Source organism: Carcharhinus amblyrhynchos, chromosome 22 (assembly GCF_965287045.1).
Source record: "Carcharhinus amblyrhynchos chromosome 22, sCarAmb.v2.hapA, whole genome shotgun sequence".
NCBI lineage: Eukaryota > Metazoa > Chordata > Chondrichthyes > Carcharhiniformes > Carcharhinidae > Carcharhinus > Carcharhinus amblyrhynchos.
This window is the reverse complement of record NC_137345.1, coordinates 26,936,938-26,957,821: the sequence shown is the minus strand read 5'-3', so window position 1 is coordinate 26,957,821 and position 20,884 is coordinate 26,936,938. Positions and strand designations below refer to the sequence as shown.

Sequence of the window (20,884 nt, the reverse complement as noted above, 5' to 3'; positions counted from 1 at the left end):
CACTTATGAACATACTGTACTATGTTGTTCTAGCCGACAATGTACTCTATATATAACACTGAGGGCAGAGACATCTGAAATTGTGGTATGGTGTAGGTATCCTTGCTGCATGTGGAAAAGCTGTGCCACTGACTGCCTAATAACCCTGTCAAAGCCAATCTTAGTCATTGACAGGTGGCTATGCAAAGGTCTGCAGATTTGCTCTGGGCTTGCATTCATTCCTCATTTCATCTTGGACTACTTCAGCAATAAAATACTGTACTTTAGAAAACTGAATTCATATTAATAGCGTAAAATGGATTCGTCTTACATTTTGTTTTCAAGATTAAAAAAAACACAATTTACCAGGCTGGAAAAATGCCCAATAAGAAGAATATTGCAAAATACCATAGATATCGCCACAATAAAACATTAAGAGACTATTCTTATTCAAGAGTTCAAGTTTTCCTTGCAGTGAAAAGGTAGTATACCTGGAACAAATGCCAGAAATAATTATTTAAATATTGTTGCAACAAATGTGAACTCGGAGTGAGACAAAGATACGAAAGCAGCTCAACCTGCCCAGCACATAGAATACATAGGATTGCAAGCCCGTAGGAAATGAATGGACAGCTTCCTTTTCCAATTTTGTGATTCCCATGCCCTGAAAACACAATACATCATCTTTTGTCTCTCTAAGTCAGAGACAGATAGATTCTTGATTGATAAGGGGATCAAAAGTTACGGGGAAAAGGTGGGAAAATGGGGTTGAGAAACATATCAGCCATGATTGAATGCTGGAGCAGACTCAATAGGCTGTGTGGCCTAATTCTGCTCCTATATCTTATGGTCATGTCATACAACCAACTCTTCAACTAAACAGAATGGCAAGGTTAATGCCCCCTTTTGTAAAAGTGTAAAGCATCCCAGAATGTCACAAGTGAAAAACAAATACATTTTCCAGTGATAACTACAGGCAGAAAAATAGGAACTTTATCATTGCTGAGAAAAGTGACATTTTGTTAAAGCTTTTTGTCTTGCACTCATCACAAAAATACCAGTGTAAGGAGGAAACACCAATACTCAATGGACAATAGTTAAGTTCTGTACTACCAAATGACTATTAGCAATTCTAACATAGGGAACAAACAGAAATTGGTATTTCTTTTTAACCACCATACACTTGGGCCAGCCAGCCTATTAGTTTGATAACTGAACCATGCAACCTGTGTGTGTGTGCACACGTGTGTATGTATGTATGTGTGTGCATGTATATATGTTTCCCAACAGGTATCTTAAACTGACAAGAATGATACATTTACATTTCAAAGGCATCCAAGAAGATTGCAAAATTCCAGACATTTGTATGTGTCTTCAATGGGTTTAGTGTTACTCATGTAATTTTATCATGTATTTTAAATTGACTTTTGCTATATTATGAAATTATTGTAAACTTTTATGATAAAATCCTTATACTTTGTGCATTATTCTGAAAATGTGGGAAATCCATCAAATAAAATTTTTGTTTGTATAAATTTGCAAATAGAAGTTTCTAACTTGCTACCAATTGGCTATACCACCAGGAAAACATCAGATCTAAGAACTGCACCTACAAATAGTGCTCCAAATGTTCAATTCAGAGCCCTAGCTTCCTCGGATTACCAAGTGCCACTCTGTACCACTTTCCTGAGCCAATGTCTTCCATGCCTGTCTCACTCGACCTTCCTGACGCCGGCTGGGTGAAGTCCAGGCAGCTCAATGCTCACCAAGGCCCAATGCTGTATTCTAACCAGAGTCTGGAGGGGTTTATTAGACATCCGGCGGGGTCGGACATCGGGGGGGGGGGGGGGGGGGGGTCAGACATCTGGATGGAGATAGAAGGGTCTGTGGGTTAGAGTCAGATTCAGGTGATGGGGTTGGGAGGGTGGACATCCAAAGGTTTAGCAATGACAGGTGAGTCAGATTGGGTAGGGTGGGAACAGTTGGGCGGGGGGTGGGGGGGGTGAGGAAGGCAGAGAGCAGAGATTCCAGCTAGATTGGTGGGTTACATCAGGAATGAGAGTCAGGCCTGTAGATTAGGAGGGGCAGACCCATGTCTGTGGGTGGCCCATGGGAGATTCCCACAGGGGTGGGGGATGGGTGCAGCATAACTAGGGGGAGGGAAGGAGAGGGAAGTGATTAGGAGTATTGATTCCTGGGATCCAAGGAATAAGGGTGGAATCCCATACAGGGATCAGTCTGGGCGTTTAAGATAGTTACGCAGAAATTAGAAGAGATTTTATTTCTTCTTAACTTTTCTGAACAGCTAACTGTTAGTGTAACCTTGGCGGAACCATCTGAGGTTTATGACCCATAACTTCCTCAGAATGGCAATCAGCAGCAACAGATTGCCACTCTGTCGACTTACTGTGTTTAAATTATAAACTGCCTGTCTTGCCCAACCTTCTTGACTCATGTTGGGTGAGACTCAGGCAGTGGACTGCAGCTCCAGCTCCAAAGTGTAAAAAGAATGGACTGAAGAAGGTCACGACCCTTTTACACGGCAATAGCTGCCATTAAACAGGTGGGTTTAAAGGTAGAATTGAAAGGGAGAAACTAAGTTTCTAAGATTAGTGAATAGGACTGGGGGGGAGCGGGTGTCGGTAGGGTTGGATATTAATGGGGAGGTACCTGAACATGGTGGGTAATCTAGACATGGGTAGTGGGGTCTGGACATCAGGGGGGTGGTGGGATCTGGACATTAGGATGGGGGTCCAAACATTGGGGGGGGGGTTGTCTGGACTTTAGCGGGCTGGTGGAGATCCAGACTTGGGGGGAGGGGGTTTAGTCTTGACATCAGGGAGGTGCTGGGGATCCAGAGATAGAGGTGTGGTGGGGGGGAGGCGGTTCTGGACATTGGGGAGGTGCTGGGGGTCAGGACATTACGAGGGTTATTTGAATCCGGTTGGTGATAGGGGGCTCAGGTTGGGGGAAGGGGGGTGAGGAATGGGGAATACTGTAGGGATTGGGCTGTTTAGTTGGAAGGGGTCCTCTGGGCAGTGGGGAGTCTGGGGGAATGGAGTCCCTGGGATTTGGGGGGAGAACCATGCAGGGTTTGGTCTGGATGTCTAAAATAGTTACTCTAAAAATGTAACCACCCCCCCCCCCCCCCTCATCTTCTTCTGAGTAACTATGATTGTAAAACTGGCAGAACCATTTACAATTAGCTTTGTGGGCTATTTCCCAGCGCAGTTGGCGTCTCTGGGCAATTGCGGCGCAAACGCTCAACTGGGAATTTCCGAGGGGAATTTCGCAGCATCTTTAGGGTATTCCCCCAGCCCCCAGGAAATGAAATGAGGTTCCTGCAGCCAGCTTGCTTTCTCTGCAAGGATCTATCTTCACCCTTCAACAGTTACTTCTCCTGAGCGTTAATATGAAAGGGCTAAATCACTGGCTCGGTGTCATAAAGTGGTCGCGTCACTGCTTCGCGGTCACAATCATGGGGCTTTGCACTCCTGAGCGGGGACTCCGTGTCCAGAAAGGCCAGACCGAGCTGCTCACTGCATCCGCCAGGAAAAGGGATGGCAGCCGGATTCCTCAGCCTGCTCCTCATGTCTCTCACCTTCCCCCAGCTCAGCCACTCTCTAACCGGATCCCAGAAGAATGATGTGGTCAATGCACACAATAAGTTCCGCACTTCGATCTTCGATGCATCCAACATGCTGCGTATGGTAAGTGGTAACTCCAGGGGAACAGTTTGAGTGAGTGGTAACTCCAGGGAACCGTGTGAATGAGTGGTAATTCCAAGGAACAGTGGAAGAAATCTGAACGAAAAAAGAAGTAAAGTTTATTTATTAGTCTTACATTAATACTGCAATGAAGTTACTGTGAAAATCCTCTAGTCCCCATACTCTGTTTGGCTACTTCAAGGAGAAACTTGGCATGGCTAATTCACCTAGCCTGCACATCTTTGGAAGGAAGTCCATGCAAACATCGGGAGAATGTGCAAACTCAACATTAAATAGTGACCTCAGCCAGGAATTGAACCCAGGTCCCTAGTACTATGAGGCAGCAGTGCTAACCACTGTGCCACATTCCACTCTTCACGCCAGAGCTGTTGATTGTATCTCACTGATCCATTTAATCTGTTCTGGGGAGCAAAAGCATGTTTGGGTAGGTTTGATTTGAAACACACAAGTACACCAGTCCCACTTGCCCATTGACCTGATGAGGCTTTTAGAATAGGGCACAGATCACTCAATATCCAATCAATAATTCCTGGGATCGTAATTCCTGAACTGAACAACACCCCTGAAATAATAAACTCATCCACAGAGTTGGGTTAGATTAATGTTAACTGAGGGAAATCATTCTAAGTGAAGCAAAAGCATCGGAAGAAAGTAAATTTAGTTATGCTACCCTCAAGACTCCTTTGGATGGAGTGAATGGGCATTGAGTTTATAAAAACCAAAAGGCAGGTCTATAATAAAATAAAAGCACAGTACCACGGATGCTGGAATCTGAAACAAAGACAGAAAATGCTGAAATTTTCAGCAGTTCTGACAGTCTCTGTGGAGAGAGAACAGAGCTACGTGTTTTGAGCCTGGATGACCCTTCATCAAAAGGCACGTAGCTAGCTGACATAGGAAAAGATAAAAAGCACGTGGAATTGAGTTCAGTGCATGTAAAAAGGTGCAATCGGCAGGTGGATACAGTAAATTAAGTGATCATAGAATCACTGTGCAGAAGAGGCCATTCAGCCCATCAAGTCTGCACTGACTCTCTGACAGTATTTTACCCAGGCCCTCTCCCCCACCCTATCCTTATAACCCCACACATTCACCATAGCTAATCCATCTAACCAACACATCTTGAGACACTAAGGGACAACTGAGCACAGCCAATCCACCTAACCTGCACATCTTTGAAGTGTGGGAGGAAACTAGAGCACCCAGAGGAAACCCACACAGACATGGGAGAATGTGCAAGCTCCACAGAGACTATCACTCAAGGTTGGAATTGAACCTGGGTCCTAGAGTTATGAGGCAGCAGTGCTAATCGCTGTGTCACCAGGTTTTGTAGCTACTTAGCTAGAATCTGTCAAATCCTTGTCACTCAAATTTCCCCTGAAGGCTTACTAAGCTTGAGATTAATGGAGGAGTATGTATCTAGTTTTCTTGATAATACTTTATTGGTTAATTGGATTAATATTTAGAAGGTAACTGCAGGAGCTAGTTTTGTTTTATTTCCTCTTACATTTTCACTGTCAATGGGAAGCCCAAGTTAAATCACATTTCTTACAAAGTTTAATACAATTAACAGAGTACTTAACCACTTTTCAGTTTTGATTGAAGATCTGATGCACTCACTTAGCTCAGTTTCCGGCTGTTACCTCCATGTCAGCACATTGCAGATTATATCACCGTTCCTTCACAGTTGCTGGATCAAAATCCTGAAATTCCCTCCCTAATGGCATTGTGGATCAACCCACAGAACATGGACTGCAGCGATTCAAGAAGGCAGCTCACCACCACCTTCTCCAGGGCAGCGGGGGATGGACAATAAGCACTGGCCAGCCGGTGACACCCACGTCCCACAAATGAATAAATACAAGACCCAATCTAGCTCATAATCTGAATTGTTGCTCCTGTGTAGTAATGGGGGATTCTTACAAAATGATCTTTTCGTTGAGAAATTAAACAGGGATGCAGGCTGCCTGGACTTTATGAGAAATTCTACGATGCTATTTGAAAAAAAAGGACATTCTCTCAGTATCCTAGTCAATTTTCATTCTTCAGCCAAGACTACTAAAACAGATGATCTGGCCATTTATTTCATTTTCTGTTTGTGTTGCATTTGACTGTGAAAGAACAATATTCTGTTAGTTTTGGTACTTTGGAAAGTTTCACGCACTATACAAATACTTCTCAATCCAAAGAAATGTGTTATTCAGGAACTGGAATATTATATTCTGTACATGAATTTGGGTGTTCATAGATTTTTTTTCTTTTCACTGTTTCGTAAACACAAGCTGACCATGTAACAATGACACAATTGTCTGTCTGTGTCTGATTTCTTGTGGTACAGGGAAAAACTGATTACTTTCTTTTTCCCCAAGGGATTCTGAGAAGGGGCACATATTTGCTCTTTTAGGCTCTGGCAAAGGTCTGTCTCAATACAGGATGAGTATTGGGGTTCATAATTCCTGAACTAAAGAATATCTGAGTGATAAACTCAGTACTGGGTTGAATTTGGCTAAATATTGACTTAATTTGTATCATACAGCAATTATGAACTCACTGAATTGAGCAAATCTTCTTTTTCATTTACTTCATTGCAAGCCTACTTGTGACACTAAAATATTTATAGGATCAAGAGAAACGAGAGTATACTTGAAATTCTCTAATTCCAGTGGGTCCTCAATTAAGGGTTGGATCATAAATTTTGATTGCTGTAATATTGGATTGATTGCATCGCAATGCCAATGAACAGCTATTTTGCACAATAATATTAATTGACCATTGAAATTTTTGGTCATGGACAACATTTCATATCATTGCACTTCCTTCCTTGCAACATAACTGAGCTTTCACTGATATTTCGATTCAAGTGGGTTCTGTCCTCATTTTAAGTATTCTGTACACTGATCAATTCCATACTACTTTTCTGTATATTAACTAGGAATCCGTTTGCTTTTAGAAATGGGACACACACTTGGAAAAAATTGCTAAGAAATACTCCAGTAAGTGCCTGTGGAGTCACAATCCAAACAGAGGGAAAGTGGGTGAAAATTTGTTTGCGACAAACGGTCCATTGGACCCCGCAACTGGAGTTGAGGATTGGTACTTAGAAGTCTTTGATTACACATATGCGAATATGAGCTGTGCTCCAGGGAAAATGTGTGGACACTATACGCAGGTATGAACTTGAGAGCTGGCAGATTTCTGTCTTTGTTTGATTACGGAGAATGTCTCAGGTATTTTTGTTACAGTTGAGCTTCCTGACAGTGGAACTCGATTTTATTTGTGCTGTACACTGCAATTAAAATATTCCAATGCATCTCAAAAGTATAATGCGCTGGATTTTGTGTTTGAAATAACAGTGCAGATGGCTGTGCCCACCAATATTTATGTACCAATTGGATAACAGCCTGTGGCAACTGCACAAACACAGTTAAATGTGTAACTGAGGTAGCTGCTGTCCAAAAGTTGAAGTACAGTTGATACATGAAGAAATCATCACTAAAGTACGTGAAGAAGTATGATGTTGCTCTGCCGACATACAAACTAAATTGCCCACAAATAGTGCTTGTCTATCCTAGTGTAAATATACTATTAATTGGATGATTTTTTAAAAAACTTATTGTTAAACAGCCTTCCTGGCACTGAAAATGAACTTCAGATATTGTTTAATAAGTAAGAATAGTTAACTTTATTTTTTGCTTTCAGTTTCTTTTGTATACCTCTAATGCTGTTTCCCTCTTTTTATTTTAATTACATTTGACATTGTATTCAACATTCTAACTGATCATTTCTGGATCAGACGCCATGCTGACCATGAATGGTTCTTTCTTTAAAGTTTCAAGGTTTACTTATTAGTGTCACACATAGGCTTACATTAATACTGCAATGAAATTTCTGTGAAAATCCCCTAGACGACACATTCTGGCACCTGTTCGGGTACACTGAGGGGAAATTTAGCATGACCAGTGCATCTAACCAGCACATCTTTTGGACTATGGGAGGAAATCGAAGCACCCGGAGGAAACCCACACAGACACAGGGAGAATGTGCACACGCCGCACAGACAGTGGCCCAAATCAGGAATTGTACCCAGGTTCAATTCAGTATTTATGTACTAATTGGATAACAGCCTGTGGTAACTGCACAAGCATAGATAAATGTGTAAATCAGGAAGTTGCAGTATAGTTGATACATGAGGAAATTATCACTAAAGTACATGAAGAAGTGTGATGTTGCTGTGCCAACCTAATACATACAAGCAGCAGTGCCTTCTATTGTGCCATCATATGGTCTTCAACAAGACACAATTGCTTTGCCCATTCTCACAATTACTAGAAGCTCTTTAAAGGACACTGAACCTTTTGGATTGTTATCTAAAGCCAAAAAACACATTAATGGTTTATTCAGGCCATTTGCAAAGCCAGCACTGCATTCTAAATTATGTCTTCATGTATGATTCTAACTGGCTGACTTTTTACCATCAGCTATCTCATTTCTCTATAAATGAATTATGCTACATACATATGCTACAATGAGCTATCCTGACGAGTTTAAATATTTTTCAACCAGTCAATTTACTGAGCCAATTTCTTAGCCCTTAATCCATTAAATCCAAGCCGTTCATCATAATTAATTTTCTTTAAAATACAAATTTCTTTGCCTTATTGCTAGTAAAAATTTTTATTTTTGCCCATTTCTGTATCAATCATTAAAACCATTAATTGAACTATTTATTTCAGAGGACTTGTTGATGACTGTGACAGTCTTGAACTAACTATCCTTGTCCCTTATGCCTTAGATAGATGCACCATAATCAGGTATTGCTTTTTTAGGACTCCCGACATCTTGCCTATTATATCAATTTTCCAAAAGTAATATAATGACAATTCCTCACCTCCCCTTTAAATGGCCCTTCACTTCCTAAGTAACATTCTTATCTATAGCCCTAGGCACATTAAAAACGGGAGGGGCCCTGGAAAAACCTAAGAAAAACATGCAGTCTGAATCTGCCAACAATTAATTGTCTCACTCTGATACTTGTTTGATCCACTCATGTATACACTTCTGTTTACGTAAAGTTTTAAAGTTTATTTATTAGTGTTACAAGTAGGCTTACGTTAATGAAGCTACTGTGAAAATCCCCGAATCACTACAGTCCAGCACCTGTTCAGGTACACTGGGGGAGAAAATACCATGGCCAATGTACCTAGCCAGCACAACTTTCAGAGTGTGGGAGAAAACCAGAGCACCCGGAGGAAACCCATGCAGACATGGGGAGAATGTGCAAACTCCACATAGACAGAGACCCAAGCCGGGAATGGAACCCGGGTCACTGGCGCTATGAGACAGCAGTGCTGAACACTAATCCAATTACTTTTGAATTTTTCTAACAAGTGTTCTGCTGAGTTAACAAATCCAATTTATTGATATCACTGCCTCAATCTGCAAAACAAGTCTTACAGTTTCTGGTGTGTATTACTTGCTTAGATTTGGAATTCAGTGCACACTGTTCCCATTTGCAGTTTATACCACACTAGAAGGGCAATGGAATCAGAGGAAACTGCTTAGCAATTACACACTGAATTGGGCAAAAACTGTAAGTGGCAGAAAAAAAAAATTAATGTCACAAGTAGGCTTACATTAACATTGCAATGAAGTTAGTGCGAAATCCCCTAGTCACCACATTCCAGCACCTGTTCGGATACACTGAGGGAAAATTTAGCATGGCCAATGCATCTAACCAGCACATCTTTTGGACTGTGGGAGGAAACTGAAGCACCTAGAGAAAACCCACGTAAACACAGGGAGAATGTGCAGACTCAGTACAGATGGTGACCCAAGTTGGGAATCGAACGCAAGTCCCTGGCACTGTGAGGCAGCAGTGCTCACCACTGTGCCACTGTTGACTTACATTTAGTACGGACAGCTATGAAGATCTACCGAAAAGAAGGACAAATTGCGACATACATTCTGCATGAATACTGGTTAACTAACTGATGGTGAGACCTTTTTTCTTATTCTTTCATGGGATGTGGATTGCTGGCTAGGCCCATCTCATTTTCCTTTGAGAAGGTGGCAGCGGTAAGTTGCCTTCTTGAACTGCTGCAGGCCATGTTGTGTAGATATTCCTATATGCTGTTAGGGAGGATGTTCTAGGATTTTGATAGTGAAGGAGTGGTGACTTATTTCAAAGTTAGGCTGGTGAGTGACTTGAAGGGGAATTTTCAGATGTTGATGTTCCCATGTGTTTGTTGCCCTTCTCCTTCTAGATGGTAGATGGTTTTTGAAGGTGCTGTCTAAGGAGGGTTCTTGCAGTGCATCTTGTAGATGGCATACACAGCTGCCACTGTGCATCAGTGGTGGAGAAATGAATACTTGTGGATGTGGTGCTGATCAAGTGGTCTGCTTTGCCCTGGTTGTTGTTGAGCTTCTCGAGTGTTGTTGGAGCTGCACCCATCCAGGCAAATGGAGGGTATTCCAACACACTTCTGACTTATGCCTTGTAGATAATGGACAGACTTTGGTGAGTCAGGAGGTGACTTACTTGCCATAGGATTCCTAGCCCCTGAACTGCTCTCATAGCCACAGTATTTACATAATTCAGTTTAGTTTCAGGGCAATGTTAGTTCTCATGATAATCAGTGATGGTATTCCATTGAATGTCAAGGGATGATGGTTAGATTCTCTATTGTTGGAGATGGTCATTGTCTGACCTTTGAGTGGTGTGAATGTTAGTTGCCACTTGTCAGCTGAAGCTTGGATATTGTCCAAGTCTTGCTGCAATTGGACATGGACTGCCTCAATATCTGAGGAGTCACAAATGGTGCTGAACATCCCCACTTCTGACCTTATGATGGAAGTAAAACCATTGATGAAGCAGCTGAAAAATGTTGGACCTAGGCTACTGTTTTGAGGAATTCATAGAATTTTTATAGTACAGAAAGAGGCCATTCGGCCCATTGAGTCTGCACTGACCACAATCCCACCCAGGCTCTATTCCTGTAACCCCACATATTTTCGCTGCTAATCTCCTGATATAAGGGTCAATTTAGCATGGCCAATCAACTTAACCCACACATCTTTGGACCGTGGGAGGAAACCCATGTAGACATGGGGAGAAAATGCAAACTCCAGACAGACAGTGACCTGAGGCCGGAATTGAACTGAGGTTCTGGCGCTGTGGCGCAGCAGTACTAACCACTGTGCCATTGGGCTGCCCTGCCATGGAATCATGATTGAGTTGGTATGATACATATTGGATCATTGAAAATCAACAGACAACAATGTCAGTAGATTGTTGAACTCTATAGCCAAAGAATACAAGTTAGATGAAGCTGTGATCAAATTGATTAGCACTCGATATGTCACACCTTGAATACAATGTCCTGCATTGATCACCAAGATAAAGCAAGGCATTCAGGAATAGTATATAATGCAGAAAAGAGGCACGTGCTCACCGAGTTTTGAGGAGAACCTGTGCTTTTCAGCCTTGAATGGAGGCATATAAAGGGATCATATAGAAGTATATGAGATAATTAACTATAATATGATCTAGTGGGATAGGGGATGCAAATTCAAACTAATAAAAGTAAATTGTTGGAGTGATATCAGAAAATTCTGAAAGAGTATTGAACCCAAGGAATGGACTCCTGGATACAGTAGTGAAACCCTGGAATAAATTTAAGACAGTAAAACGTCTGAGAACACCAGGTTTTAGTCCAACCTATTTATTTGATAATATACTCACAAGCTTTCGGGGTTAGCCCCTTCGTCAGGTGAATGGAGAGTTCTGGCCTCAGACAGAGCATATAAAGCACAGGTCTGTGCTTTATATGCTCTGTCTGAGGCCAGAACTCTCCATTCACCTGACGAAGGGGCTAACCCCGAAAGCTTGTGAGTATATTATCAAATAAATAGGTTGGATTAAAACCTGGTGTTGTCAGACGTTTTACTGTGTTTACGCCAGTCCAACGCCGGCATACCCACATCATAAATTTAAGAACCATTTTTGATTTATTTATTATTGTCACATGTAATAGTACCAAGTGAAAATTGTTTCTTGTGTGCTATACAGATAAAGTATACCATACATAGAGAAGGAAAGGAGAGAGTGCAGAATATAGTGTTGCAGTCATAGCTAGAGAAAGATAAAATTAATATAAGGTAGGTCCTTTCAAAAGTCTGATGGCAACAGAGAAGAAGTTGTTCTTAAGTTGGCTGGTACGTATCCTCAGACTTCTGTATCTTTATCCTGACAGAAGAAGGTGGAGAGAGTATGTCTGGGGTGCATGGGGTCCTTGATATACTGGCTGCCTTTTTGAGGCAGTGGGAAATGTAGACTGAGTCAATGGATGTGAGGCTGGTTTGCGTGGTGGACTGGGCTTTGTTCACAACCTTTTGTAGTTTTTTGTGGTCTTGGACAGAGCAGGAGACATACCAAGCTGTGATACAACCAGAACGAGTGCTTTCTGTGGTACATCTGTAAAATTTGTGAGTCATAGCAGACATGCCGAATTTCCTTAGCCTCCTGAGATGTTAGAGGTGTTGGTGGGCTTTCCTAACTATAGTGACGGCCCGTGGGGACCCGGATAGGTTGTTGGTGATCTGGACACCCAAAAACTTGCAGCTCTAGACCTTTTCCACTTCATCCCCATTGATGTAGACAAGGACATGTCCTCCTCTATGCTTCTTGATGATTATCTCCTTCGTTTTGTTGACGTTGAAGAGAGATTATTGTTGTCACACCAGTTCACCAGATTTTCTATCTCTTTCCTGTGCTCCATCTCATCATTGTTTGAGATTCAACCCACTACGGTGGTATCATCAGCAAACTTGAAAATCGAGTTGGAGAGGAATTTGGCCACACAGTCATAGGTGCGTGAAGAGTGTAGTGAGGGGCTGAGGACACAACCTAGTGGGGCATCGGTGTTGAGGATGATCTTGGAGGAGGCGCTGTTGCTTATCCTTAGTGATTGCATGTGATCTGTGGGTTAGGAAGTCTAGGATCCAGTCACAGAGGGAGGAGCTGAGCCCCAGGCTAGAGTTTGGAGTTAATTTTTGTAGCATTTTGCATTTCAAATGCTGCAATGGGAGGACTGCAGGAGTTTTACAAACAGATCAACTAAATTGGCATCCCTGATCCATAATTTCCTTTCATCTTCTGACACGAAAGAACAGCCAAAGGGAGAGGCATGACAGGGCAGCTGATAGTTGTATTATCATACCTTGATGTTGCTGATTAGGGAAGGAAAGGGAAATCAAATGCCCAAGTGACTATTTTTCTTTGTATCTGGGTTGACATTAATGAAGGAGTTGTGCCAAAGGTGGCCAGCAACATACTGTTGTATCCTATCTTTGCTGAAGATACATATGCATCAGAATTGGTCTTGAGAAAAATAAAATAGTCTGAACTTTGTCTTTAATTAATTTTGAAGCATAGTCACAGCCTTCTTTCTGAATTAATACTTGCAATTTTACCAAGAAAAGCTTTCAAATCTACATTTAAGATTATTCATTTTACAGGTTGTATGGGCAGATACTGACAAGGTGGGCTGCGCTTCTCACTTTTGTGATAAACTACAAGGTCTGGATAATAAAAACCTCTCTATTCTGGTATGCAACTATGCACCTCCGTAAGTATAAATATTACTGAAACCTCCGCAGACAGGCACCTTTCTACGTTGAAATCTGATGTCATATTTTTTATATTTTTGATTTACACTATTAGTTTTGTGAAATTCCACAAGATAAGATAATGTACCACCACAATGGTTGGAATTTTACCACCCCACCTGTCACGGGAATCGGAGCAGGTGAGGGGCGGACCATGGAGAGGTCCGTTGACCTGGGGCAGGATTTCCCGGCTTCGGGGCAAGCGAGGCCGGAATATCCTGCTCAATGTTTCACTAACCCTGTAACGGCAAATACTTTTGGATTGTTACTGGTGCTTTATGGCATTAAATTCAAAGGTTATAAAGCAGTGAAAGACAAGAGCAGGATTTGTCTCTGACAGAACACTTGCCAATCCAATCAAAGCTTTGCCTATCCTTCTATTTCCAGGGGTAACATAGATGGATTTCCGCCATATAAAAAAGGAACTCCCTGCAGTGCGTGTCCAACTCGATTTCAATGCATTGATAAACTTTGCAGTAAGTATTGCTTTATCCAATAATTGAAAGTATTGCTTCTACGAAGACGTTTCTTCTGTTATTTAGCACATCTGATCATTAGCTTTCTGTGGCCTTCACAGAAAGCAAGTTGTGAATAGGGTGCCAACTCTGACTGGATGTAGAACTGGAGGTTCAATCATGTGACATTTGATCATGTGACAGTCGTACGCTGCCCCCCCCACCCCCCCAACCCCAGTAGACCAGCACAGTGATAAGCAGATGTCATTGGTGCATTGGAATTCACAGCTGACCTTCTTGTGATGGTGGAGAGGGTCTGAAGAATTTTGTTCACAATCAGTCTTATCAAGTTTATCAGTTCAGGATACAAGTTTCCTTTTACTGCTTGTCTTGAATCTAAGTAAGGCTTGAATACTAACTAACATGCACTGCATACTGAATCACAAGTTCTATTCTGTGACTGATAATCACCTCTCATAGGATATTTTCATTGTTTCTGATTTGATTTTATTATTATCTGCTAAGTTTTTTTTATTTAAAAGTTTCTATAGTTGCCCTTTGGTACAATTCTAATGATGTGCCTTCTGGGGTGTGGCCTGTGGTTCCCCTCCCTCCTTCATTCACTGAAGACCAGGACATATAGTGGGGAATTTTCTGGTCATGCCTACCCAGAGACAGAAAATTCCTGACCAAAGTCAACGGGACCTTTAAATAATCTGCTAAATTTTTTGTTGTTCCCATGATGATTCCCATGGCGAGCGGTTTGGAAAATTTACCCCATATTGTTTACTTTCCCTCACCTTGCTCTTATTGATACAAATATCAGCACTGATCATGATCACAGATCTGGTAGTCCAGTTAATTAGAATAGAATAGAATCAAGCCCTACAGTGCAGAAACAGGCCCTTTGGCCCATCGAGTCTGTACTGACCACAATCCCATCCAGGCCCTATCCCCATATCCCTACACATTTACCCACTAACCTACACATCCCCGGACACTAAGGGGCAATTTTAGCATGGCCAATCAACCTAACCCACACATCTTTGGACTGTGGGAGGGAACCAGAGTACCCGGAGGAAACCCACACAGACACGAGAAGAATGTGCAAACTCCACACAGACAGTGACCCAAGCCGGGAATCAAACCCAGGTCCCTGGAGCTGTGAAACAGCAGTGCTAACCACTGTGCTACCATGCCGCCCAAAACACAGTTGAACAGATCAGAGTTGAAATTAATTCTCAGAGTTCAAAGCAGACAAAGAATGCCGTGGTGGCTGGTCCTTTTGCACTCCAGAAGTCGGGGGTGGTCGAGTGTCACAGCAAGGGCAGTGGTTGCTGAGGTGAGCGGGCACAATGTTGCAGCACACAACGTAAACTAGCAGCACAGTGTGGGAGAACAAACCATAATTGCAGGAGACTCTTGGATAAACTGAGAGGGTTGGCAATCATAGTAGGGAAACAGTAACATGAAGACAAAATGACACCAGAAACACGTGTAGAATCTGCCCGGCAATACCAAATCCAACATAATTCACTCAGTGTTCGTCAGCCACCATTTTCATAGCACAGACACTTGAAGTGCAAGGAAAAATCTAAACAAAAGTTATCCTTCTCCTTAGAGCATTGAAATCCAGGCACCAAACATTATGTTAAAACATCAACTGTTAGACTAAACTTTAAACACAAGAAAAACAAAATCAAATCTGAGTGCAAAACCAATCTTCAGATGTTGAAAATGAGGCAAAAATTAACACATTTATAGTTTTGATTCTAGAAATACCCTTTTCATTTATAATGTCCACCCATGACTCTACAATACAGCAGATACACATGCATGGTAAAAGAAATTGGGGGGGAAAGCAGAACATTTTAGAAGTGGTTTCTATATCATATTTGTTTTATATCTAGAAAAATAAAATCAAATATAGAAAATATATACAAGAAATAATACAAAACGTATCAAACAGCAACAAGGGGGCAGAGACACTGGAGTGATTTTAACTTGATGTGGAGATGCTGGCTTGGACTGGAGTGGGCACAATAAGAGGTCTCACAACACCAGATTAAAGTCCAACAGCTTTATTTGGAATCACGTGCTTTCAGAGTGCTGCTCCTTCATCAGGTGAGTGATTTTAACTTGACTAACCTAATAAGTACCTGATGGCATAGAGTTAATGTTTTTCTGCCCTACCAGGTTTTATTCTCCATTGGAGTGGATTGAGATTAAAAATGAGTATGGTCTGAAACAGGCACCTAACCTGGTTACTTTAAAATTGGCCCCTAAAAATCTAAATCTGCAGCAGCTAACAAAAGCTGTAAAAGGAGCAGAAAGCAAAGTAGAAAAGAAAGACTGCACTGGAGTAAATGTATTCCATTTACTAGTTGATTGTGAGGTCGTACTGTGGTTGTATTCGGAAGTTTTGTACCTGGCACTATCACTGACCTCTTTCAGGTTTGAAGGCTGTTGGCCTTTAAATGTTTTTCAAAAAGTCTCTGAGTTTTTTTTATTGTTTTCTTCACAGCACCAAAATCAGAAGCAAAAGGTAAGAAATAATGCTTTGTTGCAGATGTTTGCCTGATAATGTAATTGATTTGAAAACAACCTGAAAGTAAGATGGATAGATTGAGTAGGCATTGCCTCATAAAATAGCATGATCCTGAAATCACATAATCCAACTGGCTGATGTGACCCCAGGATTCCTAATTAGAACTGTTACTGGTTCTCACAATGTGCGTATTACTGCACAAGTGTCAAGCATGAAGATGCAAGATAAGCCTGTTCTACTTTTCCTTAAAAAACCCTTATTGTTCTGAACGTCTGCTATTACCAAGATGCACGAAGCAGTGTCTTTCTAAGGTACTCTGTCCTGTTCATGGATTTGCCAGAAACTGTTGTTCAATCCTGAAAGGGAGGGCAGAGGATTTGGTGAGCTAGTAACACAAAGGCTGCAGTGGGAATATGGGCAGCAGTGGTAGTGTCTCTGGGACTACAGCACAGCGGAGGAGATGGAGCCAAGGTTGCGAAGAATTGGGGAGTTCTGTACCATGCTCTCTATCAACTTGGAACCTGACTCCTCCATGCTTCTTGCAAATGCACCCACCATCTCAGTGTGCCTTCCCACCAGCACTCTGCTGGGTGCCATCCCATTGAAGTCCCCAACTAAGCCCTCTGCAGCAGAACACATCTGAGATCTCATTCTCCAGGGCAGGGGAGGCGGGGGGGCTGACAAAATGAACCATCCTTTACTTCTGTGCCTGCCTGACTCATAATGTGTGGATCCCAACTCTACAAAGTACATGCAGATTCAACATCTCAGCTGGTGCCTGTGTCCAATGAAATCAAAGGTCATCTTTGCTTTTACTGAACTGTTGCTCTGTCTCTTCATTCTCGGGTTTTTGTTTGCGCATGCAGCAGTCCTCGGCAGGAAATTAGAAAGGGGAGGCTGGAATGGATGAAGAGTAATTGGGTGAGAAGCAAGAGTTCCATGGTCACACCATCAATAACTTGCTCATCATGCCAGATAAGAGTGTGTACTGGGAGTTGAGGAGTATAAGGCAAGAACCTTCCATCATCCTCAATGTTCTCAGCAATGCCAGGTAACATGGGCTCTGCCACTGCTAGCCTCATGATGCTGAGAGCCATCTCCTCTCCGGGGATCAGGAGATGTTCTTCTTCCTTCTCATATAAAAACAGAAAATGCTGGAAAATCTCAGCACGTCTGACAGCATCAATGGAGAGAGAATAGAGCCAACGTTTCAAGTCAGAATGATTCTTTGTCAGAGCTGTACTGTGCCACCTTATACTGCATAGGACAGAGCAGAATGCCAGTGGTTGTGTTACATTGTAGCTGTGGCAGGAAGATTACCAAAGAGGAGAGAAACTGTCAGGTTAGCAGTGTTGGTTGGTGTGTGAGGGTAGGATGGCGTACTGGAATGTTCGGAATGAGTCCTAGTGCCAGGGAACGTGCTGTTTGAATAAGAATGGTACGATCAGTGCCTGTAAAAATAACTGTGCCCCTGAATGCCTTTGTGTTGGGATCTTTCCCTGGAACAGCTGACATGTGTTACATACCCCTATCCACTGCCCATAGTGGCTCCCTACATGACAACAGTGACTAAGCTTCCTTGGTGCTAATTAAGCTGAAATGTCTGGTGGATGTGAAAAGCACTATATCAATGTAAGTCTTTCTTTTTTCTGGTGCCAGATTTATACGTTGAAGTGTATGACAGCTGCAAATGTTATTACCCACTGGATGTGAAATTGATGTGCCATCATGCTCAACATATCATGTAGGTGAATACTAACCTCCTGGCAGCATTCCTAATGCATTCATCCTCAGCCTGTCCACAGTTCGCTAAATATTTGAGCCACCACATCAAACTAGAGAAAGGCTGCCATGCAACAATTTAAGTTGTGGCAGGAAGATTACCAAATTTAACACATGGCCAATGGCTCCAATCTGCATCCATCCAACTGTGGCCAACATACACCCAATAATACCTGTGCTGTCACAGGAATCATTATAAAGCGGACCACTTGGGCACTAAGCAATAATTTCATTGCCTGGATGGCCAGCTCTGAAGCTAGCCAGAATGTGTGTCCCAATTCATGGTGGCCAGGCATATTATCCACAATCTGGTCATCAAGAGGGCATCAAGCAGCTCTGGAGGAAGTGAATATTAGGAGGAGGAGGAGGAACATGGGTAAAGGAGGAGGTAACCAAACACCCTCATTCCAATGGCTTTTCCCAGTAACACAAACTAAAATCCCCGTTGTACATCAGCCTCACACATTACATCACTCTATCATTCACCATCCTCTTGCCATAGTTCTTTAATAAAAGCCCCCATGGAACAAGTACTCCAAACCAACTTCGTCCAACAAACCCAATATTCTACACAAAATTTAATAATCACACTTGTGCATTCCCCTCGTGCCCATCTTATGGGTGCCTTGGTCAGTCTAGTTTTCCTGTGCAGTACTACCCCAATGGCTGCAGCATGGTTGGTAGATAGCTGCTGATTTTATGGGGATACTCCAGAACATCCTGCAGGATGCCTTTGAGGGGCATTGGGATAAGAGGGTCCAAGTATGGACTGCACCACCTTGGCATGGGTGGTAGCAGCCTGAGCTGGCTGAGGAAGCTGAGGCACTGACAAGAGTGGCAGTGGTGGGAGCACAAATAGTGTTATTCTGAGAGGGTGGCACGTTTATGCTCCATGGAGCCACTGCCCCTCCCTTGAGGCTGGGCCTCTGCACTCCTAGTAGTTTGCTGGGCTGCCATGAAAGCTTGAAAACCCACTGGTGACCACAGCCATGATGGCAGCAGCCTGAGACTGTGTGGCACCAAGTTGCCATTGGAAGGCAATACACCAGGATTGACCTAGACTGTAACCTTGGTGGTATTGTTGTGGTGAAAGATTGAAACCACTCAAATCTGTAAGTAACAGATTTTTATTCACCAACATGCTTGGGAGATGCAACCACCTCCTACAGCATGCTTGCCTGATAGAATGGCTGCAAACATATTTAGAAATATTGGTTATCACTCATACACTATAGAATCCTAATAAGCAGTATTATATAGGCTGCAGCTGTCCCCTTTATCCAGCTGAAGTCTGCTTCTGACCACACTTTGTTTGACCCATTCTCTGAAGGTCATTAAGTGTGTGACTGTTAATTTCCTACATAATCTTGCTGAGAAAAGGCTCTAAAATTATTCTTTGAAAGCTGCTAATGCTTATAACTATGTTTGCCTGCGTTCAAAGCTATTAATGTCTTGTGTTGAATTATTTCAATTACCCCACTTCAGCATATTTGACCACGAGATGGGATTCTGGCCACAAATCCATCATGCTGTCACCAAAGCTGCCTACTTCCACCTCTGCTACATTGCTTGACTTTACGGCTCCTCAGCTTATTTGCTGCTGAAATCCTCAATCATGCCTTTGTTCTCTTTAAACATGACTATTCCAATGTATTGTTGACAACTTAAAATGTAAACCTAAGTTATATCGAAAACTCTGCTGACATGTCTTAACCCGGATGATCTTGTTCCTGTGCTTGCTGACCTACATTGGCTGCTGGTTAAGTGATACATTGATATTAAAATCGCCATCCCTGTTTGTAAGTGCCTCGATGGCCTGACCCCCTCTCCATCCTACTCATTTCCTCCAGTCTCACAACCTTCAGAGATTTCTGTGTTCCACAAGTTCTGACCATGAATATTCCCAATTTTCATTATTCTGCCAATGGTGGATTCAATGTTGAGGAATTCCCTGTTTGATTTGCTTTAATTTGCAGGCTGAGTGTTGCTGCAAGAACACTCAAGAAGCTCAATACTATTCTGGACAAAGCAGTTGGCCTGATTAGGACCCTATTCACTATATTAAATATTCATTCCCCTTATCATTATTGCCCAATGATTGCCAACCACAAGCTGCACTGCAGCACCAATCTCATCATAAATTCGCTACAGTGCAGAAAGAGGCAATTTAGCCCATCGGATTGCACTGACCACAATCCTACCCAGGCCCTATCCCCACAACCCCATGCATTTACCCTAGTTAGTCCCCCCTGTTACTAAGGGGTAATTTAGAGCATGGCCAATCCCCCTAACTCGCACATCTTTGGATTATGGGAGGAAACCCATGCAGATATGGGAAGAATGTGCAGCCTCCACACAGACACTGACCCAAGGGCAGAATTAAACCAGGTCCTTGGAGCTGTGAGGCAGCAAGGATAACCACTGAGCCACTATGCCACCACACTATCCCCCCGCAATATGACATGTGAATGTTTCCTTTCCCTGACCTTCATGTACGTTTATCTCTTGTATGGAGATTTTAAGAAAGATTTGCTGTATTTATTGGCATAATGGAGGGTGTGGAACTCTTCATGTTTTTATTGTAATATCCCTTATCAGCATGACTCCACATTGAGGTTGTGCAGACCACAGAGGAAACTGTTTCTAAATTTGACAATCTCTTGGAAACATTGAATCAAAGGAACATGAAGGAGACAATTCCACCCTTGAGTCTTTTCCAATATTCA

General features: G+C 42.4%; 1 protein-coding gene across 1 annotated transcript; it reads left to right on the top strand.

Moving 5' to 3' along the window:
• Positions 1 to 3,539: 3,539 nt before the first annotated feature.
• Positions 3,540 to 18,124, top strand: LOC145356775 (peptidase inhibitor 16-like). Its single transcript, XM_080209642.1, has 6 exons — positions 3,540 to 3,689; positions 6,658 to 6,876; positions 13,224 to 13,333; positions 13,761 to 13,849; positions 16,353 to 16,373; positions 18,036 to 18,124. The coding sequence occupies exons 1-6, from the start codon at positions 3,540 to 3,542 to the stop codon at positions 18,122 to 18,124; spliced, it is 678 nt and encodes a 225-aa protein (XP_080065768.1).
• The last annotated feature ends 2,760 nt before the right edge of the window (positions 18,125 to 20,884 follow it).